Raw genomic sequence first — 25,802 nt, 5'->3', positions numbered from 1 at the left:
AACAGTGAAACTGTTTTACAAGAGAAAGAAAGATGGCAGTCTCTAACAGGTCTGCCAGAGAAACATGTCAAAAACTGGTTGGATTTCAGCTTTTCCTTTGCTCGCGTTTGCTGAATCTGTGACAATGCTCATGCTGTGTTCATCAAAACAAGTACTAAAAATAAAGCACAGTGACTACTAAGTCCAGGAAGCTAAACAAAGCTGCCATATTGTGTGTCGAAATGGGCGAGAGGTAAAAAGGCAATATGCTAAACTAAAGATTTGAAAATCTCGGTTCTTCGTTCGCTTTAAAGAGTCTGAGAGAACCAAAGAAAAAAAAATTAGGAAACATGAAAGGAAAAAATGACTTAGTTCACTTTTACACAAAGAAGCAAGTATGTATATTTGTGCTCCTCAAAGAAACATGTCTCTGTATCTCCCACTGGATAGCTCTCACCACATGTAATAGCTGCGTGTGGTGTCCACCTGACTGGGTTTGGTCTCGGATGAGCCCTCTTTCTCCTTCTCACTGTCTGCCTCCCACAAATTGATAAGAGGAGGGTACAACTCGTTTAGTGGTATTGACGAGGTTTTCTGCATATACTTTTTCAGAGAATGGTGATAGTTTTTCCTCTTCCACCTCTTGGCAATGTACACTCCCAGAGAGGCCAGGCTTATGATTGCAAACATTGTTCCCATGACTGCTGCAAGAGCAGTGTTGGTCCCTTGGTCAGATATTTCCACTGCGAAGGCTGCTTGCTTTGTCGTCACATTCACGCACGACTTCTGCATTTGTTGGTGGATGTTGGAGACGGTGAGGCACACCTCGTACTCAGTTGCTGGTTGTAAATGCGTGAGGTTGTACTCGTGGACATCCACAGGTACCCTGGCAGTGTAAGTAATATGTGGATTGTCTATTTTCATGGTGGCAGACGACCACTTGAGGTTAGAGGTCATTACATTGGAGTTTATTTTCCAGGAGACCAGGATAGAGTGAGATTCTGTTTGTTTGACGTAGATCTTCATAAGCTGAGTGCTGTCTAACAGAGTGCCGTTCACCCGCATAGCTGTCACTCTTGTGTCAGCTCCTTCTGAATTTTGAGCCACACACGTGTATCTGCCAGAGTCTTCTACTTGGATACGAGAAATTCTCAATGTCCCTTCACTACTGAGGCTGTACTTGTCAGATAGGGTGTCCATCATTATTTTGTTCCCCATTGGTGTCACCCAGTAGATTTCAGGCTCAGGCTGGGACATGGCTCTGCAGTCCAAGTCCACAGTCATGCCAATGTCAAGGTTGAGGTGGCTTGGGAAAGTATCATGGGAAATCATGGGCAGGCACTGGTTAGCTAAATTCTTCTGCAGAACCTCCCGCACATGCATACCCCTTACTTCTGTTGGCATGGCACAAAACATGGACAGAGGTTCCATAAAACGGACAGTGGTTTTGTTGGAGCTCATCCACTGGATAACACAGTCACAGCGCAGAGGATTGCTATGGATGCTGATCTCACGCAAGTTGGGGAGAGAGTCCACTGTGGACTGGTAGAGAGCATTCAGGGCATTGTTGTTCAGCATTAGACTCTCCAAGGCTGGGACATCATGAAAGGCCTGTCGGTTGATATAAGAGAATTTGGGGTTGTTTGTAGCCTCCAGCTTTGTGAGCTCAGGAAGGTTGTCCAGAGCGTTCCGGTCAATAGAGACCAGCTCTCCCATGTTGTTTATACCAAGCTCCTTCAGTCTCAGCATGTTCTTGAAATCTCCTTCCTGAATCTTGTGAACTGGGTTTTTGTTCAAATCCAAGAATTTGAGGTTAGGCAGTTTCTGAAGGGCTCTCTGAGGAACTCGGACCAGCTTATTGTCATAGAAGGAAAGACTTTCAAGATTGTCAAGTCCCACAAAGGCATTTTCTGGGATGTCAGTCAAATCCATCCCAGCCAAAACTAGGCTTCTAAGGTTACCCAGTGGCTTGAAATTAAAGTCCATGATTCCAACAACGGGATTGTCCCCAATCATGAGGATCTCTAGATTAGGCGTAGATTCAAACCACAGGCTGTTGATGGTTTTGAGCTTGTTGGAGTTGAGGTGAAGCCTGAGCAGGTTGTGGAGCCCAGAGAGGGCATTGGCAAAGATGGTGTTGATCTGATTGTGGTTGATGTAGAGCTCCTGCAGGTTGCTGAGGTCCTGCAGACAATAATCTGGCATTTCAGTGATCTGGTTCTCCTCCAGATGAAGCGTGGTGAGCTGGGACATGTTGTTAAGGCCAACATCCCGAATGCTACTGAAGTTGTTCTGGGACAAGTCCAGCTCAGTCAGGTTGAAGAGCTGCTCCAGCTCCTCACTGGTCCTGGCAATGTAGTTGCTCTGTAGGAGGAGAACCTGAGTGTCACTGGAGAGGTTCCCCGGGATGCGTGTTAAGCGAAGGTCATTGCAGTCCACAGTGATGGCTTCTCTGTAGGTGGACTGGGGGGTAAACCAAGGCCGGATCTCGCATACACACAGCTGGGGGCATTCATTGCTCTGAACGAATGATAGTCCTACTGATACCAGGATCAGGCCAGCAAACACCTGGCCTAGAAGAAAGCAGTCTAACCTCCGTCTAGCCATGCTGGGGAGGGACAGGAGGAGGGGCAGATGACTTTGGGAGTGAGTGCGTTACAGTCATCAACCAGACTTTCCGCTGATTAGGTCTTTCAGTCCAGTGAAATGGTCAGGAGTTGAAGTGGACAGTAGAATTTCACATCAAGAAGCCGCAGAATAATCTGCAAAGAAAGACAAAACATATGTCATTATAAAGAAAACAGGTCGACCACATGTTTATCATGAAGAGGGTATATTATACACAATTCTGATTTTAGCCATGCTTGCAGCATGACTCTAGGGATAGCAAAGTTGGTCTGTCAGTCAGTCGGTTGGTCCACCACTTTGATCCAGAGTGAAATATCTAACTATTGGATGGATTGATATGAAATTCTGTACAGAAATTTATGTTCCCCAGAGGATTCATTCTACTGACTTTGGTGATCCTCTAACATTTCCTCTTGCACCACCATGAGGTTGATGTTTTTGAATTTTAGTGATTTATCTCAACTATTACATGGATCACTTTCAGATATCCATGTTGCCCAGAAGATAAATCCTAAGGACTTGACGTGATTCCCTGACCTTTCCTCTAGCTCCACCAACAGGTCAAATCTACTTATTCTTTTGAAATACCTTATCCTCACTAGTCCCTAGGGATGCCAACAGTTAGTCTGTCATTCTGTCAGTTCGTTGGTCCATCACTTTGGTCTCAAAGATCTCAACAGCTATTGGACAGCTTGACACCATACTTTGTACAGACATTCATGATAAATCCTATAAAGACTTTTGCGATTCCCTTACTTTCCTCTAGCACCAGCATGAGGTTGACATTTGTGGTTTTGAGTGAAATATCTACAACTATTGATTGGATTTCCATGATTTTTTTTTCTCTAAAACTGTGGGTTATAACCAAATACGTTTAAGTTAAGTTAGCTAAGTTAATAATTAGTAATCAATGAAATTTGAACACGTTCACAATGATGATGAACATGGTCAACATACCTTCTAAACATCAGCATGTTCCTGTTTGTAAGTATGTTAGCATGTTGACATTTGCATTTAGCTCAAAGCACTTCTGTGCCTAAGCACAGCATGACAGAGCACGTAACATGACTGTAGACTCTTAGCCTTGTTGTATGTAACAATTACTGAATTATCATCACATAATCTTTCATGTTTCTTGTAAATGTAGCAATTTAGACAACAGATTGACTAAGAACAACAACTGTTTCTCTACGATCCTTCTGAGACTCTGAGTTATATGCAGCATCAACAGTTTTGAGAAAATGCAAGTTCAGCTCATTACAATGCATGCACAAAACACTGCGCTGAACTACTTGGAAACAGATCAAATTCCATCGAGGGCTTTCATCTATCCAACAGGCCCATAAGGACTCGATCATTAGCTTCTCCGAACATCATTAAACACTATGAGATATTAGTATGTGCCATGCCTCAAAGAAAGCAAAAAAAAAAGATGCACGTCTTTATTTTTAATGCAACTTCTTCAGCATTCTGAATTTAGGGCAAACATGAAAAAAAAAGTTTTCAGCGGGCCTAGGATTTTTTGCCAGGATGATTGGGTACAGAAGTGAAATAGTCAAAACTTGAGACTTATGATTACAAATAGGGATTTCAGGAGAGGGTTGTGAGAGGACTAGAGACTCTGATCTAGCCCAGTTGCTTGGTTCAGTGAATGCGAGGTAAAATGGGCATCTGCTTGTCCATATGGCAATAACACTTACTCCAGTGACTTGGAAGATAAAGCATTCATTTTGGCAAGCAATTGACAGCTTTTACTCACTGCCAGTGCAACATTTTAACAGTCATATCATTTCTATCTAGGGATGGCAATGTCAGTATGTCAGTTGGTCCACCACTTTGGTCCAGGCTGAAATATCTCAATGACTGTTGGATGGATTGCCATGACATTTTATGGCTACTGTTTCCTTTTATGTAACTCACAACTATTTTTGATATAATTGAGATATTTTTGGTATACTTGATACATCAGATGTATAATTGTGTTTTACCTTGGATGGGTTGGATAGTGACCATTTTTAAACATTTTGATCTGATCAAGATCTGACTGGAATTGAGACGTTGGCCATTTAAATAAATGTGTGGTTGGGAGTCAGTGTGCAGCTTTTACTGTTTACATTGATATTTCACAGACATTCATGGTCCCCAGAGGATGAAGCCTCCTGACGTTTCCCCTTGCACCGCATTTGTGGTGGATTAGGTTGCCAGCGCTTCTTTAACAGGCCTGTGCACTTGCAGTATCCTACAGCAACACTTAAGAGATCCTATTACTCATTTAGGTTTATTTACTAAAGGAGGCACCCCAACCAGAGCAGGGCCATACGGCAGCACCACAGTACCTTTGCCTTCTCCACCACACAGCTTTATGGTCAACACCAGCTTAAGGAGATAGCGCTTAAGAGGCTTTCAAACAAGAGAGCTGACTAATTCATCTGAATGCAAACTGCCTGGCAACAGTACCAGAGAGGCAGGGACACGTCTCTGCTCATCCTATACTGAAGATTCCCTATGGGACAGGGCGGAGCATGGGTGAATCAAGGATAGTACAGTATCTTGTCTTTAAGCTAAAGCACTGTATACTGTGACGATTTCTGCGCCAGTCAGGATTAGTGGATGGAGATACTGAAGTGGGGATTAGTTAGAGGCAGTGTACTGGATTCAAACCCAGAGGAGAAAAACAGGTCACTTAGCACTTTATTTAAAAGCAACTTATCAGTGGAATCAAAAAAAATACAGTGGAGGGGAGGAGTGTTAATTCATCGGTAATCTCATTAGGAAAATCATCCCTGAAGTGCTTGTTTGTAATTTTGTCAATGACTAAATATTCTGTCCCTTTACAATATATAACATATTTTTCATTCTGTTACACTATTAAGAAAAATGTGTAGAATACAATAATATACTATATAATATACTGATATATTTCAACATTTTTGTAGCTTGTTCTGTCCATGCTGCTGCACCACAGTCACCCCATAAATATTACCTTCATAGAAAGTTTCTGGCATTATTCTGTCAAAAGAACAAACAAACCCCAAAGTAGAAAAAACAAATAACAGAAAAATAGGGACATTTGTCAAGACACCATGCATAATTCATATCTTCATTTTAAAGCTGCTTTTATTGTCTTTTCTTGGGTTGGACTGATAAAGAAACTACATTTTCATTGATGATGATTTCCCTTTTTTTAAAACAACAATGCTGTTACAGGAAGTAAAAAATTGACAGAATTTGATCGATATACAATGGCAAAATGATTGTGTTAATTAAAAGGATTAATACTGTAAATGCAATCATGCGCCTTTGACTCAGATCACAATCTTGTATCTCTATGACATAATATTAGATTTGGAGAGGCAAAATCTATATATATCAAAAACTGGCTGCCAGATGGCCTTTATATGATTCTTTCAAAAAATATACTGCGCGTCAAGATTGTAAGCCAGATATATTAATACTTAATTGTCTGCTCACATTCTTCCTCATCTATTTACCCCAAATGGGGTTAATCTTAGATTCTCCCCATTCTGTAGATGCTGACAGCTTTGTCTGCACTCCCCTTTATGCAATGTAAGATTAAGATTTCTGATCCCATTTAAAACTGGACACACAAAATTTGACACACTTGTCAAAGTAAAAAGTGGGTTAGCTAAAATAATAATGCTGTTCTGATGTAACTATATGCACTTAGAAGACTAAAAAAAAAAATCAGTGTCGACATCCTGTTTGGTTGATTTTTCAACAACAACTACAAGCTGTCTGGGACATCCTGACACAGGCTTCACAGTCTCCATTGTGATCAGAGTCCCAGAGCCACAGGAAAGCTTAAAACACACAGCAGGTGGAAACACAACACCAAAGGCAGGAAGGCAGGAAATGGAAAAAACCCAGAGGTTTTAACCACGACCACCTTTGAACCTGTGAATAGGATACTTGAAACAAATACCAACAGCTTCAGACCTAAACTCTGTCATCTAAAGCACCATTTATCAAATGATTCTGGAAATATTATTTGCCAAATGAAAGTCCCTCTATCTGATAAAGAATTATCTTCCATGCTGGGTTCTGCTGGTGGTCGTCGTCAGTGAGTCAGTGCATTGATGCTAATTAACAATACAAAGTTAATGAAACAGAAAGACCACTGATTATCAGAGGCGCTCTTATGGTAGTCACAGTGGTCCTAAGAGAAAATGACAGATGAACGCATTACTGCTAATGTAAGGTTCGTATTTCAGATCTTGGCAGTAGCCCTTAATGTTTAATTTCCTGTGGTTGGATGAAATGCATTAAGTTCATCTCGTGGTTTTATGGTGAAATTACGTGAATGAGCATTTTAATTTTAGTGGATGCGTTGTAGCAGACGACTGTGCAGAACAGCTGTGGGTCATGAAGGCATTTAATTATGCAATGCTCTGGTGATTTCTATTATATTTCCACAATTATTTTGTATTGTTAAGTTGAAATTTAGGCATCCATTGATTAATTAATTTATCCTTTGTAAGCAGCTTCTGCACCTGTTGCATCACAGTCTTTATACAGAATTAAATAGAGCCCATTTCTAATGTCCATATTTATAATAAAACAGGTTGCTAATATGATCATTAGGTCAGCTAATCAAGTATCACACTGGATGAAGTCGTTCGTGATAAAAATACACAGAACTCAAAGCCATTCTAGCTGTCACACTGACCAACTACAGGGCACCCATACAGTACATTGCCACAGTTTGTGGAAGAAAAAAACGTTCACAATATAAGTTTGTAGTATTGATAAAGTCTATCAGCCTATCCCAAATCCATACTGCATACTAATTCTAAGCAGGTTTTTAGTATATAGCGTGTTCACACAAGTATACTCAGACCGGACAGCATGCATTCCAAATATGTTTGAGTGCGCTGTTGATGGATACTATTCTCCTACAAGCCTTAAGTACCCAAGGATTACATTTGATTCCTGTTGACAATCTACACACATCAGAGTGAAGATTTTTAATTGTGAACTATTTTCTACTGAAGAATCACCACCTACTGTTCATAGCTATTGTATAATGGCAATGCGTGTTTATTGGCTGCAGGTACCACATACACAATATTGTTAGGAGACATGCTTTTCCTGAATTAATACATTTCTTATATTGCAGAAATCTGGATTCCAGATTTATATATTTTTTTCCTAAAGTTAACAGCATTGTTTATTTTTATTGTGTTATTTTGTTTATTTTGAAGAGTATTTGGCCAGTATTGCTAGGGTTAGGGTTAGGGTTACTATCCTAATTCGATGGGCTACCTCCAAAGCTGGGAACCCTTTCACGGCATGAATGACTAAAGTTAATATGATTATATACAGTAGTTTGAAAACATCTGACAGCCATGATCCCTGTCATTTCCATTTTAGAGACTGTCACTTACAGTGATACTGAAATCCAACCTGTTAATTGGCATCCTGATGTTCAAAGATGTGACTTCCAAAAGCCTAAAAATATCCAAACACCTCTGTAGGTGGTACAGTAACAACCATTTTACCTATATGTACTGAAGTGACATTGTGCCAATGTACAATGACAGTAACCACACTCATCCAGGTTTCCCAAGAGCTCAGAATATGATTTTTGTTTTTACCAGGAGAGGGACTGAACATACAGTTTTCTTCTGAACTATGGAAAACATGTCTGTGATACTACTGATGAGTACTGATGAGAGAAAAGAAATCATTTTTTGTATGTTTTCATGTATCAGAGTTTGTTTTCCCAATCCTGTCAGCCCAGTAAATAAGCTTGGTTAATACGTGAGTGATGGAAGATGTGAAAGCCCTTTTCCCAAAGTCATATATCTCCATAAACTAGATAAATCCTCCCTCTGAAGCACTCTGAGTGACTTTTAAGTCCAAGGCTCAGCTTTCAAATTCCTGTCCAAGTCAGTCTGAGGACACTCGGGCTCATTGTCAAGGAAATCCTTCCTTGAATGTGATAAGAACTGAGAGTGACGTGAGAAAATGAAAATGTGGTTTAAACTGGTTAGGGCTCTCTTGGGAGACGCACATATGACCCCGCTGGCCCGGGTTTGCCTTTGAGCTCTAGTTTATTCATCTGCACATACATAAGAAAAACAGACACAGCAGAAATGAGGGGAAACAAATTACAGGTGGAGCAGGTGAGATAAACAACCCCAGGGAGCCTATAAACACATCTTGTCACAAACTGAACGAAATTGAGGTGACAAAAACACTCCCGAATTAGATGACAGAACATGAGTGACAAGGAAGCTCAGCAAGGGGGGGGGGGGGTTATGTTATATGGAGAACAGCCTGCTACAGTGACAAGAAGGCTAAATGAAGAGACACCTAATATATGAAGTGACAACAGTCTGTCTGTCCTCATCCTCTCCTGCTCTGCCTCCATCTTACCACCAGAATAAGTAGAACGAAAAAAGAAAAAAAAACACATTACAGCCTCTTGGGAAACACGTATCCAATCAGACTCCTAAAAAAACCTAACAGTTACACCTCCTTTGGAGACTATGGTCATGTAAACTATATCTTTTTCCCAGGATGATGAAGGAGTCAGGATTTATGCAGTGCTCTCTCCATCCCCTCCCTCCAAGGATTTACTACACCACACTCCACTTCCTCGTCTCAAATAAGCAGAAGTTGAAAAATGAGCCCCCATGTTTTGAACAATGCACGTAGCAGGTTTAATTGTTCCTGTGGAACTGTGAGAGGTGTGCACACAGTATAAATACATCACCATTTGAAGAGGTAGGTACACTTGAGTTGCACACGCTGCCGGCATGTTTGTATATGTGTAACTATGAGTAAGTGTGAGCGTGCCAGTGTACAAGCCGGCTGGTTTGACATTAGATGATCCACATTAGGCCTTCCCCCCCGGTCGGAGACAACTGGGCCACTTAGTCATCAGCAACACTCGTGGTATTGATTTTACAGCATCTCGACTGCTGCACCTCTCAAACTAGTTCACCTTCAACCAGGCAGCGAAGACAGACACTCGTGTGGAAATCCTCGGCTTTCCTTCAAGCTGACAGATTTGCTTTGTGGGAGACTGAAGGTCTTGGGGGAGCAACTGCTAATAAAGTAGTGTTAATGTAAACAAAAGTTTCCACTGCCATGAAAATGTAAAACACGGGCGGAACCTGTTCACTACAAAAAGATTGACAGGTCTTTTAATAACTTAAATTTGGTTGTTTCTGCTTTAAAATGTTCTGATATCGTTAAATGTTCATCTTTAACTCCGATCAGTTGCAAAACACACACACACACACACACACACACACACACACAAAAAGACTCTCATATATGTGAATATACCTGAAATTCAAAAGGTTAATGATTAGGCCATTACCTTTGAATGGAGAGAGCCATAAAATGTGTGTTTCCACCTAAAAAATGGAAAGCTGTTATTACATATTATAAAGAGGAGTTGGAAATTGAACCGCCAACAATTATCTACTACCAGCTACAATTAATGGCCGATCGCCTCTACCACCTGAATAAAGGTGGTAGAATAAGGGTTGTGATGCAGGCGGCTGGGCCTGATCACTCTTTGTTGCCTGGCACCTGACTGGGTGTAAAGGACCATGGAGGGCTGCACACCAGGGACTCCTTTGGTCCAAACACACACCCCTGTTCCCCAGAGCCGAAGGTCTCTGACACATCAGCACATGCACGCTTCCATGCCATGAAACGTTTCACAATGCTGTCCTGGCTGCAGCACACACACACACACACACACACACACTGGTGTCTCAGGAGATCGTAGAGGGCAGGGCGAGCAGAAATGTTACCGTGTCTGTTGTCTCTGAGACCGGCAGCCCACAGAGGACAAAGGGTTAATGCCTCAGCCCTTCTTACAGGAATAATGGTAGAGGCTCAATAACCCAACTCCCCCATTCTTCACCCTGCCTTATACCCTTGGGACCTAAATGTTGGTGGTGCTGGAGGGGGGGTGGAGGGGGGGTGGCAGAAGCCCTTTACCCCCTCCCACAATCCCACAAGCCCTGCTGTCTCCTAACAACCTCGCACACACACAGACACCTGCCTGCAACACACATGCCCTATTGTCACACTATGTCCTCATGATCAAGTTAGAGAGAAAATAGACATCTTGAGTGTGTATGCAGTATGGTGTGTGTGTGTGTGTGTGTGTGTGTGTGTGTGTGTGTGTGTGTGCACTGTGTCCATGTGAGGCAGGATGCCTGCTTGGGGGAAGAGAAAAAAAGAAATCAATCAGGTGATCCTGTCCTGTTCTGCTCATTCAGGTCTGAAGAATGATTTTCTTCTGCTCTCACAAACCAAGACAAAGTTTTCATCATAAGCAGCCGCAGCAATTATGAGACTAAGCTGTTTTGTGTTGAAGTGAACCGGCTTTACTTTCCCCGTTTGTGTCATTATGCTGCAAAGTCTCCGAACCAACGCTCACTTTTATTTGACCCACAGGTCCACAGAGGGAAAGAGGACTCTCAGCACTTTGCTGTTAAAAAGCAGGTCATACCCGGAGTCCTGCGGGCAGAGACCGAACAGCAAAACCCCCACTTTAAAAAGAAAAGAAAAGAAATCCCTTTGTCATCTTAGCCTTTCGACGTGTCCCTCTGCCTAAAGTTGAGGTCTCCATCACAAAAGCGCAACAGCTGCAGCGACAGAAGCAGCGCCTGCGAACCACAATGGACCCCCTGCCAACGCAAGCCCGTTCTCAGCGCAGCATCTCCTACACAGGGCCTTGTCTTTCCCCCCCGAAGAAGACTCAGCGACTTTTTTTTTTTTTTTTGCTTAGAACGGAGGAATCGAGACATCTGTCGACATACTTTAACATTAATATGCAAATCACATTTACACAACGTCGCGCACGCCGCGCTCAGCTCCCGGTCGGCGCGGCAACTATACCGCAACGAGATCAAAGTTTGTTTTCTGTGGAACATCGTTTGACGCATTGTAAGAAGGGTTGATGCATCGGACCAAACGTGCTGTGAGGTGAAATGCTCCGATGGGGATTCAGAACAGATGGGCTCAAGCCAGACTGCATTTACAGGGGGAAAAAGATTGATCATGCCCTTGAGTGTGTCTGCATCCTAAATATACCCCAACACATCGCGTCGTCCTTGTAGGGAAATCTGTTTTGAAAGCAAACATCTTCACAAAGTCTGCATGGTTTTACACACCAAAACAACAATCATCTACTACCAAAGCGTTTGAATGAGGGTTCAGATGATGTGGCTCACTAAAAACATTTTTTCACATTTTTTTTTTCCAACCAAAATGCAGCTTAAAAAGAAAAGAACAGTCCACAGCAGTGGAAACCCAGCATTCCCTTCCCGAGGGGGTCTCACCTTGTTGGCATTCCAGTCCGATGTTCCCAAGCGCGCAGGTCCTTTATCCAGACAAACGCTCAGTACACAACAATAAATAAGATCAATGTTATTGTGCCAAGGGGGAAGGGGGGGTGCCCTAGGGGGTTCAGCTGGCGGCCGTTTACGGCGATCTGTCGCTTGTGTATCCGATCAGTCCCAGGGCGCCTCGGAGAGAGGCATGGTGCGGTCTGCAGAGAGATCTCCAACCTGCTGCAACCCACCACCGACCGGTTTGTCGCCTGGATATTCCTCCGCTCTTCTGCCGCCGCCGCCGCCGCCGCCTGCTCCTCCCACGGATGGAGGAAGAAAATGAAAAAAAAAAAAAACACCTGGCGCTGTCCAGACCAGTCAGCTGATTCCCCAGCAGGCTATTGGCTGAGAGCGCCTGTCTGTCACTGTCGGCCAAGCAAAGCAGAGCACCATCTGCTCCGGGCTTGTTGTGATGAGAACAAAGACAGGAGAGGGCGGCGGGGCATGGGGCGAAGTGGGGGGGGGGTTACATGGCATCACTGCTGAAAAAAAAAGAAAATCTCCCCTCTGAGCCTCCTCCTCTACAGACAGACCTTGAGGATGATACACCAATGTGTTAGTTTGTGACACTAAAAGAGACTTCTGTGATCTCTGAATGTATTTTTCTTATTCCTGCTTTTTTCTTTTAAAACATTAGGCTATATTTTAGTATATTTTAGTTCCCAAAGAGCTACAACTGGCCTTTTCTCTCATTTGAGGCTCGCTTTACATGCATGACCGAGACCCCAACATTCATGTCCATTGGTCTGACAATCACAAACCCGCAACCCCTTAAGAAGCAGCGTGACTTCATTTTAAATTCCAATGAAAATCTGAAAGTTTCCAAACATAATAAACATGTCAGGCTGAATTATGGGGCAACAATTATGCAACACCTGGGTGGAATAAAGCCATAAAAAAGTCTTGTGTTTGAACGTCTCATTCTGTAATGAAGCTTCAACAAAGAGCTGGAACAAGCTAATACATAAAATATATATATATATGTGTGATATTGTCAGATTAAGAAGATTTTTCCAATGTTATAAAAGGTAAACATGGATATTTTGCTAGTTTTTCCTTTGTTGCTCTAAAAGTTGATACTTTTATATACTTTTTATATTATATATTTGAATATATACATATTTAGGTTGGCCCTGAGGGACTTACTATAAAGACCATATCTAGAAAGTTTTACAAGGACCGGAAAGCGTTATTGTCTTACGGACAAGTGGTGGGTAATTTTACCTCTTGATGTATTACAAAATGAGTTCCACGTCACAATTTTATGTACGCCTTTGGGTTTTATTGGCTAACAAAGTAGTCGCTCATGAATAATTTAATATGCGAATGGGAAATATCAAAGGAAATATCATCAAATATCACCACAACTATGTGTAGCATGCCTAATTACACTGCCATATTCAAACCAGCCCTTCATTTTACACGTGAAATAATGAGATGGCAACATAATCACACGCACATGAAGACACACTGAAAAATGTGCACAGACCATCAGAGTGAGTAATATCATGCGGTGACCTTTAAATATAAATTCAGCTGAATACAGGCTCACATTAAAGCGGAGCTCAGGCTGAAAAGCATCCTGGCTCCATTAGCATTTGTGCGACCATGTATGATGACATCTGTAAAGCATCAGCGCGATTTGAAGAATCCATTTGCTCATGGTTGCGGCGAGACAAGGAGATTATGAACCCAGTGTTGCCATACACGCAGGAGCTGTATGTGCCGCTCAGGCCCGTTGCCACGTCCCAAAAGTGCATGGCAACGGCAGCAAAGCCAAAATGAGATGTGAAGGGGTTGAAGTAGAGCCTCTGAATGAATAATTGCTCTTCAGTCCGCAGCCTCAAAACCCAATCATCCCCCTTGAATCCACCTTCCATTGAACCTCCCATTTTAAAAAAGCATGTAACCTGAAAATCATCTCGGCTATGGTGAAATTTCTTATAAACACTCCTTGTGGTCTCTTTATGGTGAAAAACACACCTTTTCTCAGCGAGTGCCTGGTTTTTCTTGGTGCAGCCCTGTTGGAAAGCTGCGTGCACTGTCCTCTAGAATCAATTTGCTCCATGAGTGTCCTTCACTTTGAAGCACCACCGTCTTAATGCACTCCTTAACATGACAGAGCTGCGTGTAAGCAGCAGGAGGCGAGGCAAACTCAACTGCAAACACTTCAGCCTCTAATTTCACGCATATTGTAGAGTCGAGACATTTGAGAATAACTTGAAACACTTTTTCATCTATGGACGCATGTTATGGCTTCTATCATTCTTTTAAACTTGCTCATATGACACATTAGCCAAATGCTCATTGCCATGCCATGCAGGTAGACAACATCTAACAGCAAAGCGCAGGGAGCTGCACAAGCGCTTTGTTGAAGCTGTCCATGTCAGGAGCAAGATCGTTCTACCTTCAAAGCCACCCTGGGTGAGCTGAAGAGACAGGTGTGTGGGTAGGAGGCAGATGGGGAGAAAAGCTCTTATCTGTACACCTCTTCCCTGGTTCTCATCCGTAGAGAGAGATGAAGACAGATGGCCCGCTCTGGCCCCCGTCAGAGCATCGAGGCTGCTGATACAGGCTGTGTGCAGCTGGACCCGCACACACCGACTATTTTCGGTAAAGGTGGAGGGAAAAGTCAGGTTGCCTGCTTGTCCCAAGACTGTTTTTCTCTGTCAGTAGGCTGCTGTGCAGAGATGAAGGTGTTTTATGTTGTCCTATACTCAAAGCAGCTACAGTGTAGTGATACAGCATTTTTGCTCAAAACAACATTTTTTTTGATAATCAAGAATGGCATATTGGTAAACAAGGAAAGTTTGAAGTACAGCTAATTTTGGTTGATTTGTCTTTCGTTTTACCTCCCCATGTTTGCAGAGTAAAGTGTATTTCTCAGACCGCATCGTTTCAGCACCATGGACAGCACACACACAGTGGTTCACCTGTGGCAGTTAACACCGTGCAGTGCTGGAGAGAGTGAGAGGCAAAACCAAACTCAAATGCATCATAGTTTTCTTCTCCTTTTTCTTCGAGGGCAAATCTGATAACCACAAAGTCTCATGCACACAATGTCTAGATTTGGAAAAGCTCGAGAGTGGTTTGGACAGCATCTTTCATAATTTGTGCACTTATTTACACGGCATATTAACACAGAAATATATCCACCCCATTTTCACCATTTAGGGATGTTTTTTTCCGGCCTTTGTAAGAGAATGTAACTGCTCTGGTTGGCAACAGTATAACACACCACCATCTCTCTTGTTGTGTCTGGTTATTACCAGGCCTGCTGGTGTGAGGGGCATGGGTGGTCTAACAAAGTGTCCTCATCCACCACATACTGTCCATCATGTCCCTGAATCTACGTTTAGGTGGCGGCCAGCCTGACCTAGAGCCAGACAGGGTGATCGGAGATATATGCCGATTCTAATCAGATGATTTTTACTTTGAAAAGCCTTGGTGTTTTTGCTTGTCTTGTTTCTTATGAGAAATGTTTTATGGAGACCTCCCCTCCTCCCCATCGACCACAGGTGAGGTGACACACTCTTGCTTCAGCCATTCCATATTCAGGGTGTCGAGTGCTGCTATTGATTGTCTCTGTAACAGTGTGCAGTAAACACTGTGGTTTATCAGGCCTCGTCATCTCCTCACATGCATGCTAAGCTTCGGATAACATAGCTGGCTTCAAAGGAGGCTCCGAGTGTCTCAGTTTCCAGCTAACTTGAATCTCTCAGGAGCTGGATTCAACCAAAAAACAGTTTGTGCTCTCTGCCAGGTGTAATCACGTGATAGTTTAGAGACAAGTAAGGAGAAACATCAATGAAATTAGCCTGTGTGATAGGAATGCTTATATGGAGCTGTAGAAGTTCTTGTTTCAAGGCGGATAACGAATATGGATTATCTCCCAGTGGAGGCAGTGCGTAAAATAATGGCACTATATTTTTTAATATAAGCTTTTCCATTCGCTGACACTACAGCACCGAGATAGTATCCCCAGCCTACACTGCAGAAGAAGAGAGAGAGCTGTAAATAGAGAGAAACCAACAAATGGCTCTCTTTTTCAGGTAGTGTCAAGTGGAAACGGGGGGGGGGTTGGTGTTAGAGGTGGGTGTGGGTGTGAAAATGATTGAGGGCCAGACCCGGGCGAGGCCCGAGCCCGATGTGACGTGGCATTTGGCTGGCGAGCCTCCGGGAGGTCAGGCTGTCAGGACAACTGACAGTCAGCTGAGCACGAGCCAAGTGATGCAGCCGGGAGGAGGCAGGAGCAGACGGAGACGCTCGCTGTGGCTGCCTGTCTGGAGCCTCGGCGAACCACACTCCCTACTCTCATTCAGTGTGACTCATTGTGAGGCAGGACTGGGAGAGGAGAAGGCGCACGGCAGCCAAATGTGCACCCAGTTGAGAAAGTGAAAATGGTGGGAAATATTTTTGTATTTTTTTCACCCACAGCTCAGTGATTGCATTTTGCCCTGGAGGCTGGGAGTACCAAAACCCTTTGCCAACCACGTTCCTGAGGCTGAATTCTTGTATAAAACATCTGCCTCAAGATGAAGATTTCTTCATCTGCTGCCCGGCTCTGCCTCCCCCTCCCTCCCTCTCTGCTCTGTTTATCTCCAGTTGGCCTCAGAGCTCACGTTGCTATTTCCTCCGGCAAGGCAAACTATCCTCCCAGGGCTTATTCAAGGGTCTGCTTTTCTGCTTAGCATGGATTTCTCCTTCATAACGCACCAACGCAGAGGTTAAAATGCACCTCACTGACGGGGGAAATTTGATTTAATTTTCAGAGGACAGATGAGTAAGTGAGACAGAGCACCGCAGGCAGAACCACTAAAGGATGTGGGGACCAATTTGTCCTTTAATCTTAGTTACCTGAGGCTGTGCTGGTGTAAATCAGACATATGTTTATAGTCCATCACAAGCTATGATAGAGGTTGAATAACCATGTAATTGTCCCGTCCATTAAAAAGGAATAGAAAATGTGTTTTTTTAATTTCATTTTCTTTTTGTTTGCTCCTTTGATTATTTCATTTTCATCTGACCTGACAGTTTTTTTTTAGTTGGTGAGCCTCTATGAAATGGTTGAGGTGTCCACTTACAGTAAAAGTACACTTTTAACAATCTGTATACATTTTTCTCCGTTAAAGGCTCTGCATACTGCCCGGTTAGACCTCTGGTCAGGTGTAAGTGGAGCGGAGCCATGTTGGTAATTTTAACAGGGTTAGCTGTCCCGCTCAAACATGTACAACAAAACCAACAGAAGGATGTGAGAGATGTCAATCAAGCGCAGTTTGCACACACCCACACAGTCTGATTAGGCAACATAAATGAAAACACCTGAGTGGGTGGACAATGGATGTGCAAAAGTGAAATAAAAGATATATTTAATTGCTTGAATCTCTTTTTATAGGCAAGAGCAGAGAATTGTAAAACTGGAGAAATAAAACATTTTACAAATAAACATGAAAAATGTGGACAAATGAATGAATGAGTGGACAGAGCTGCACCACCATCAATAGTCTACAACTCCACATCTGTTATTGTACATAAACTTGCCTTTATTGATGGCAATATCCAGTTCCAAAAAGTACACTATAATATATATCTTTACCCTTAATGGCCTTTTTATTTTTGTTTTACAAGGATTCATTTACATCATTCTGTTCACTATACCCTCAAAAACTCAACTAAATAAAAATGTATGCCTGTACAAATGATGCAACCATAATCAGTCCACATGTGATGCAGATAGATATTTTCCTGCTATTGACTTCCTGTAAGGGAGCCACCTGAAAAGGTCTGGTTGTGAAAACTGCAGTGCAGTCTGGGAATTCTTTTGGGCCCAACATACTTACAGATATCCCAACTTAAAGTGTGCTCTCCTAAACAGTTTGAAAGACTTTCAGATATAGCAGCAGGGGTAGTAATAGTAGGCATTTGTTAAGATTCTGAATATCCACTGATAATACGGTGCCAATAATAACTCAATAATCTAGTAACAGTCCAGTTACAGTCTAGTAACCCTCCACATCCAACCTTTTCTTTACAAAGCCTTTTAAATCAAGTGTGTGTGTGTGTGTGTGTGTGTGTGTGTGTGTGTGTTTTGCTTCCCTGACATGCTGGAGGTCATTTAGCGATCTATTTACTTGCTTATGTTGCATCTGTTTGCAGTCAATAATCAACACTCAGGATGTGCATGCATGGGCATGTTCTGGAAATGAGCCCCCACACTATCAGCTTGCCTCCCCCTTTCTATAAATATACACAAGTGATATGACTTACACTCTGATACACAGCGCAGCCTGTCTACGTCCTGGAGCTAACACAGCAGCTCGGCTTTTACCAGCAACTTGGAGGGTGACGTTATAGGTTGAGGGTGAGAAGTCAAAGGGAGGAACCAAGCCTCAGTTAGTCAGCTGGTGGTCGCTAAACTAACTGTAGTTGCAGGGCAGATTTGGCAGCTTTGGTTAGCATATTGGTTAGACAGGCTGATCACTTTCTCACTTGTTCTTTTTTTGTCCTGTTTTTTTTCACATCCTTCCCCCCTCCCGTGTAGCAGCCTTCTCCCCATGTAACAGATTTGAGAGGTGTTTCATTACTCAGTTACTTTCCTCACCGGCTTCAGTCACGCATCCCAGCAATAAGGCATGCATATGCACCCATCCGAACCTACCTGGAAATACTAATTCAGACTTCTGGATAGCATACGAACAAAACAAAAACCCTGCCAAACATGCCCCCAAAAGCTGAAGAGCATCTTACTGTAACTGCTTGAGGGTTGGGGGCTTTGGAATATGAATAAGCAAACACATAGTAAGAGGGTTTCTCTGTACTCTGTCAGCTGTGTGTGACAGAGTACAGTGGCAGAGGAACGATCTTGCATCCGGAGGAGTCTCCCATCTTATCCTAGAGGGAGCGCGCAGCCTTTGCACCGTTGAAGGAGTGGATTTACACCACAACATGCACAAGAGCACTGTCTTTAAATATTAATAACATCTGCCTAGTAACCAAACGTGAGCTCCCCATGGGCTGCTCCACCGCTGTTGCCCTCAGAGCATAGCGTAGTCATGTCAAGCTTGAGAGAGAGGTCAGCCGTTCACTCAAATGGACGGATTAATGGAGGGGAAATCAAGATTTGGAGAATGTGGAAAAACCACCACCATTGAAATTCATATATCCCCACATGGAGCCTCAAAGACAGATCAAAAGCTAACTGATAATCTGCTCTTGGCTTCTCTGCTTCAGCCCCCATCTCTTCATACATACAGTAGCGCATATCCTCCTGTGATTGCTGAGCACCTGCAGGGTAAAGTTGGGAGTGAAACTGATGTGTGAATGGATGGTCCATTTTCTGGAACATTCTGCTGGGAATCACTTCTAAGATTCATAATCAAGAGCCCGAGAGCGGCAAGGTGATTTCAGCACCTCGGATAGAACCTGCCGCTTTAAAGATGGGAATTTTCCCACAAGGAACTCTTCTCCGCTTGAGTGTTCTCACTCAAAATGTCTTTGTTTTTGTCTGTTTCTCATGTATTCTTTATGCTAGATATAGAATGGATATTTCTTTGAGTCTCAAACTTCTTGTTGAGATGTTTCCACTTTGATGTGGAGTACACTCTGGAGCTACTCCTCAGAAAGCTCGGAGGTTTCTGCAGAAGTCACAGCTATACTTGTATGTTCATATATGTTTGTATTATTGCATTTGTAAAAAACTGGAAACAAAAAAAAAAGACTAAAATGCAGTTATGGGTATTTAAATCCCTATTTACTGAGCAGAAATCCTCTTTTGCGGCCAAATGTCGTGCAAACACATCCTTAATCCATATAATCTGATCAGTGTGATATTATGTCAGCTGAGATGCCAGTTGTAAACATGGCTTTGTTCGACATTACTGTGTGACGTTACTTTTGGCACTGTTGTTGCACATGAGAATTCAGCCAAAGAAACTAAAATACATCCTGGATGCTGATTTCAAGCCTCATCTACTTCAATTAACACTCAATAATTTGCAGCTACAGTATTTACAATTTGAATCATATGTGCCATAGACCTCTTACAGTTGAGATCATTGTTTATATGCAGTGCTGACAGTCATCTACAATGAGCATTATATCAGTTGCTTTGGGAGGGAGTTATTGGAAAGTCATTAACGTGCCTATAATCAGTATTTTATTATTATTATTTTATTTTTTTAATTTATTTTTTTGGCTGCAGCAGGCAGCTGTTCAGCTCTAAAAATCCACTGTACACCACCTGTCCAGCACCAAATCACAGACAGACAAAGTTAGCGACTAGCTTGGGCTAAAAAGGGAGTAAATATTAGACTTAGACATCCGTGCCTGCTGGATGTGTAAATAGGCAACTGTTCAAAGCTGACCCCAAAAAATACAATATAGTGTAGTAATGCGCTTGTATGGAATACAGTATATGTTCTACAGTGCATATAGTCTTGTGTTATTTTCTGTTACCATGTAGTAATGTGCAAACCTTTTGTTGTCCTTTTGTTCTTAGATTCTGCATCATTATACTCATATAAAGCATCCATAACTGGTGTATAAACAGATAATGGATGCTTGATAACACAATACAATACAGTTGTATAATATGTCCTCATGTACATTTACAAAATCTTTTAAACCCCCCAGTGGATAATTTGTACTGTATAAACAGTTAATCACACACTGGAGCTGTTCATTTGTGCAATCATATATCACTGTTCATGATTACAGCTATGTTCTACTGCGTTTATACTAGCATTTGTGAGCTGTTTATACACCGGTTATGGATGGATCATAAGAGGAGGTTTAATCGTAGACAAATACATTAATAATCGCTTAAGAAAGGCCCTTATGTTCACTTACAACTACATTATAGTGAGTGTTCCAAACTATACTGATTACTGTAAGTGTGTATCCTGCTTATAAATGCTAAATAGAGGGGAATAAAATAAAGTGTTACCCACACTGCATAAGTCAAAGTGTCAAAGTGACATTCAGATTTTCTCAAGGCCACGCAGAGTTGCACTTACAGGAAGTCAGTTAAACTAAAGGGAAAAGTGTCTGTTCAACTGCCTCACTCCTGGGATTCCTTTGTCCCTCTCTGGGCCTGGATCTCCCTGTCCTGAGCGTATTATCATCACCTGACGGCAAACGACTTTCATTCGGTGCTGGAGAGTCAACGCTTCATCTCTACCGTTATTTTCTCCTCCACTGAACATTTAGTATTTGGACATGGTCAATACAGAATCGCTGCTTTGATTAAAGTGTTTTTGGAAAAGACGAGACAGAATTGTTTAGGCCAAAATACCACCAAAGAATCTATACTTATGACTGAGTGTCTTTACTCCTCCCGACCAGCACCCACCAAAACAAGAAAGCAAAACAAGAAAGTCCTCTGTTCACTGTATCTGACAACAAGGAAGCATGCTCAGCCATGTGTGCTACCAGGGAGCTGTTCAAAGAAGTCTGAGCTTGCATATTGTATTAGATAAATAGCAAACGCCTGCTCCCATTAAGCCGGCTGTAAATGCTACACAAAAGTGCTGATTACACCTGCCGGCCCTCGGTGGGCAGAGCACAATGAAGCTCCTTTAAACACATTTGCAGAATTGGATTGTGTATGTGTTCAGCCCCCTCCCATTAATGGCACTTCAGACAGAAGGAGCTTAAAGACCAACCTCATGGGGTTCAAACATAAGGTCCAAGGACCAAGTAGCAGGCTGGCTCACAGCATGAGATCTCACCGTGGTGAGAGATTGGCTCTCTCAACCAAAAGGCCATTAAATTGCTCCCGATCAACATTAAAGTCACCCTGCTCTCAGAAAGACGCCATCTCTCTCTGTCTTGCTCTTTCTTTGGCCTGTGCATATCGTGTTTGTTGCCAATGTGTTTAATGGACAGATGACTTGCTGATCATTTACTGTATGAGGAGTCAGACTACATATTCCATACTGCTGCAGAATATTAATGCTAACCTGCTAACACTGGTCTGATTACACAGAGCAGTTACACATGCATAACAAACGAATATAACTAATATGCCTGAATGTTTGTTCCAAATTTAATGGGCAATCCATCCAATAGCTGAGACATCTCACTCAAAACCACAAATGTGAACCTCAAGGTCGCACTAAAGGGAGTAGTATTCATCCTCTGGTGGGGGGGGGGGCCCTCATTAGGTCAGAATTATTTACACAGAATTACAACGGCAACAAAAGGACTACATTTTTTCTTTCGTAAGAACCGTCTTGAAATTTACACAGTAGTACTTTAGAGCAGCCTTAGTTTTCACTGCTAAATACAAAGGGTTCCCCGCTGAGGTGCCATCGAGCAAGGTAGGTAGTAGTTGGAGCAACCTCCAACTACTTTTGTGGAGCAACCTCCAACTACTCCAGTGTAGCTGCTCAGTGGCAAACAAATCTGATTGTGGTTGTACTGGGCAGCTTCCAAGTGTGAATGTGTGGAACTGTGAGTGTGGAGCAGAGTGTTCCTGTAAACTGGCAGACTCTACTCTGCTTAAATAATACACAAGTAAAGAGCACTTTACTTAAAGTTACTCCGCTTTGGAGTATGTCATGGTATAGCAAAAAAAACTCTTTCTGCCATGACTTTAACTGCACACCACATATGAGATAGTAAGCCATTACTAAACTATGCAGTCTTTATCCAGAATAAATGTAGCAATAGCATACAACAGTATACAAAATGTCTTTTCAGAGACGACAATAAACGTTATCAGGCAGGAAAGTTTGAGAGTCAGCTGTGGTGGAGGTGGGGGCTGGGTTGGGGACTTTGTGCAGCAATCACTTGCATTTCTATTATAGTTTTGCATAAATCGTCACTCAGCGACCAACAAGTGGAACTGATGCCATGTAAGGCCTGGCAGGGTCGCCCTTTGAGGCAGAAAAAGAGAGCAGAGAAAGAGGGTTGTGTATTTGCATTCTGCAGCGGAACAGATGGAGTGTCTGTCATCCATATGCATGAGGCAGGCGGCTGCCAGCCTATCACCTTGACCCTTGCTATGGGACTGCGACCTTGGACTCAGTGGAAGAGAATGGGACCAGTCTGAGCTGTGGTGTTAAGGCTTTATCCTGGGGCTGGGAAAAGTGGCTGAGCCTCGTGACTCCAGTACTCCAGGCTGTGATGGAGACTGTGGAGGAATTCTGCTCTGCTCTCCAACACCTGCCTGGCCACATGCAATTCATGTTAGTAAATGATGGATGGAGGGGAGGAGACATGAGAAAATGTCACAAAGACACTTCTGTATCTGAGGCAGATGGCTTGGAAAGGATCACAGCTTTCAGAGAGGGATGGAGGGTGAAGAAATAACTAGAATGATCTGTTCTCAGAAAGATGCGCTGAGAATAATAATTGTCGAACATAAAGTTCAACCTACTGTAACAGCAGATACTTTCAGATATCGAAAAAAAGAAATGTGTTCATATTCTACGTCGACTGTACAGTCTTTATCTAAATTCACTTGAAATGGAACAATGGTGTTATGCTTTCCCATAATTTGGGTTCCAGGCAAAGGCAAAGGCAGTAACAGCCACTTAATTATATAATTAACCTTTACACTGCTCCAGGGAAACTAAAAACAATCACAGTGAAAAATGCAACAGAAATGACGGCAATCCATAATTTAAATGAACTTTTCACGGGGGCTGTCTCGGCCTTGTTTGGTCCCTTCTGTGGAAACAGATTTCTCTCACGGTGATGAGAATTTAATTTCCAGTCTTCAAAGGCGCTTCTGCCTCAGAATGCCAATGGAGGTGACCTTTGCATAAAAAAGGCGCAGTGACATGCCATTTTGTAATGAGACAGCGGAGGCATGAATGATATACATCAAAAGGTGTCAGCCGACAGATTTCCACGTGATGTGTTGAAAGCAACAACTTTCATTCAGTGCTACCAGTGTTCATTTCGTCAACGAAAACAAAAAATATTTGTTGACGAAAACAAGACTTAAACTAAAGTAAAAGGAACAAAAACTACAACTATGACGAAATGTATTGCATTTTTCGTCAACAAATAAAAACTAAACGATAATGTGACAGACTGACAAACGATCTATGCGATTTAATGTGAAGTCTGATCTGCAGAACCACACGCTACACCCTAGCCTATAGTCTATCCTCCACCAAAAATATCTCTTGCTCAGAAGTTGATTGCTTGACCTGTTGCACTACCATTAATAAGAGGCTCTCTATCAATAATGTTATCTGACGTTCTTGGAAGACACTGATTTATGCACTAAATAACCAAGAGTGAGACAATAAATAGCAAGAAAACAGGGACGATCTATAAAAACATGCAGGCAGCACAGCGACATTTATAAAAAGGTAAGCTAATGTAACATTATCAAGTGCTGTGGATGTGGACGTAATGTCAGAGTTATAACTTTCGTCAACTTTTGTCGACTTTCTCGTCCATCTTTCATGTTGCTATTGGATGGAGTTCCAGGATTAATGTCAGCAGCCACCCATCTGAATCTTCCTCCAGCTAAAGAAATATCACCACGTTATCCAACTCTCGTGCTAAACCCAGGCAGTTAACAGTATTTCAGTGAACAAGTGAGTGAATCCAGCTTCTGAATGAGTCGCTGTATCTATGTTACCATGGTTACATGTTATTAGCGTAACATTTTGTAATTTGAGGTATGTTGTGGTAAATCTTCCTAGTTTACGTCATTTGAACAGCATTTTATCAAGTGTCGGGTCAGATGTGTCAACCGTATTTCATATTATCTCTTTTGCTTTGAATGGGTCACATTAGCACGCTTACGTACTGACTTGATAAAGTTCTAACTCTAAGTTAACTAGACTTCTGACTAGTTCAGACCTATACAGAGCTGTGCCTCTCAGCTAAAGTTAAATAAGCACACAATAAGACTCACGTCCACAAGCATTATTATACATATTCCTTAGATAGTACTCCAGAGATCTGTAGTGATTAATGAAGACCTATAGCTTACCTCAGACAGAATCATATGGGATATAAGCTTCCCTTCTGATTCATACAGTTAACTGTATTTAACTGCTGCAGTATATCACTTTTTTGACTGCGCCATATTTGTCAGTATTCCCAGCGCAGACACCGACAACACATTAGTCACTGTAGCCGAGGGATTCCCATGTGGAAGGAGGGAGTATTTCTGCTCAGACTGTGGGTACATGTTCATCCTTCTGCGGAGGGAAGCTGGCTGGGAAAAAACGAGGGCATGGTGCCGTTGTGATGCACAGCAAAAGAAGAAGTTTGCCTCGCAGCCAGCGTGCGTGAGTGTGTGTGTGTGTGTGTGTGGGGGGTGGGGGGGGGGTTCTCTGTGGAGAGAGAGCTGGAGTGTGTCTCCTTGAAAATTCACGTTGCTGAGGCAAGCAGAACAAAGAGACAGCCAACACAAGCCGGGGGATGACACTGAGCATTGCGTGTGTGCGTGTGCATGCATGAGGGCAAAGAAAGTGTAGCACTGCTGCTTAAACACCTGAGAGGATCAATCTTGCAGGGAGATCATGCATTCAGAGAGGGCTTCTACTTGGCACATTTTAGCTAATGATATTGAGTCTGGACAAGTTGTCTTGAGGTACATCAAAGGAGGCGATGCATTTTTCGCGATTGATGTAGCTGCCGATATACTGGGATCCCAAATACCATTTAATTCCTGGAATTACTGCCTCATTATTTACTGTAATCATCTAATTAAATGTTCTACCAGCACAAGCTTTATTAATTAAAGCCCCCCACACAATTCTGTGACAAATCGGATTTTGACTGTGTGTGCTGCGGTAGGTCTGAATATCTCTGTGTGTGTGTGTGTGTGTGCTTGTTTCT

The 25,802-nt window shown here is 42.5% G+C and overlaps 1 protein-coding gene across 1 annotated transcript; it reads right to left on the bottom strand.

Moving 5' to 3' along the window:
* Positions 1-432: 432 nt before the first annotated feature.
* Positions 433-2,619, bottom strand: lrrn1 (leucine rich repeat neuronal 1). Its single transcript, XM_070902914.1, has one exon. The coding sequence runs from the start codon at positions 2,584-2,586 to the stop codon at positions 433-435; it is 2,154 nt and encodes a 717-aa protein (XP_070759015.1). The 5' UTR covers positions 2,587-2,619.
* Between the last annotated feature and the right edge of the window lie 23,183 nt (positions 2,620-25,802).

Source organism: Enoplosus armatus, chromosome 3 (assembly GCF_043641665.1).
Source record: "Enoplosus armatus isolate fEnoArm2 chromosome 3, fEnoArm2.hap1, whole genome shotgun sequence".
Lineage (NCBI taxonomy): Eukaryota > Metazoa > Chordata > Actinopteri > Centrarchiformes > Enoplosidae > Enoplosus > Enoplosus armatus.
This window is presented reverse-complemented; position numbering and strand designations above follow the sequence as displayed.

What these genes read in the sequence shown, in the direction of transcription:
- lrrn1 (XM_070902914.1), bottom strand. Translation starts at nt 2,586, where the DNA reads ATGGCTAGACGGAGGTTAGACTGCTTTCTTCTAGGCCAGGTGTTTGCT.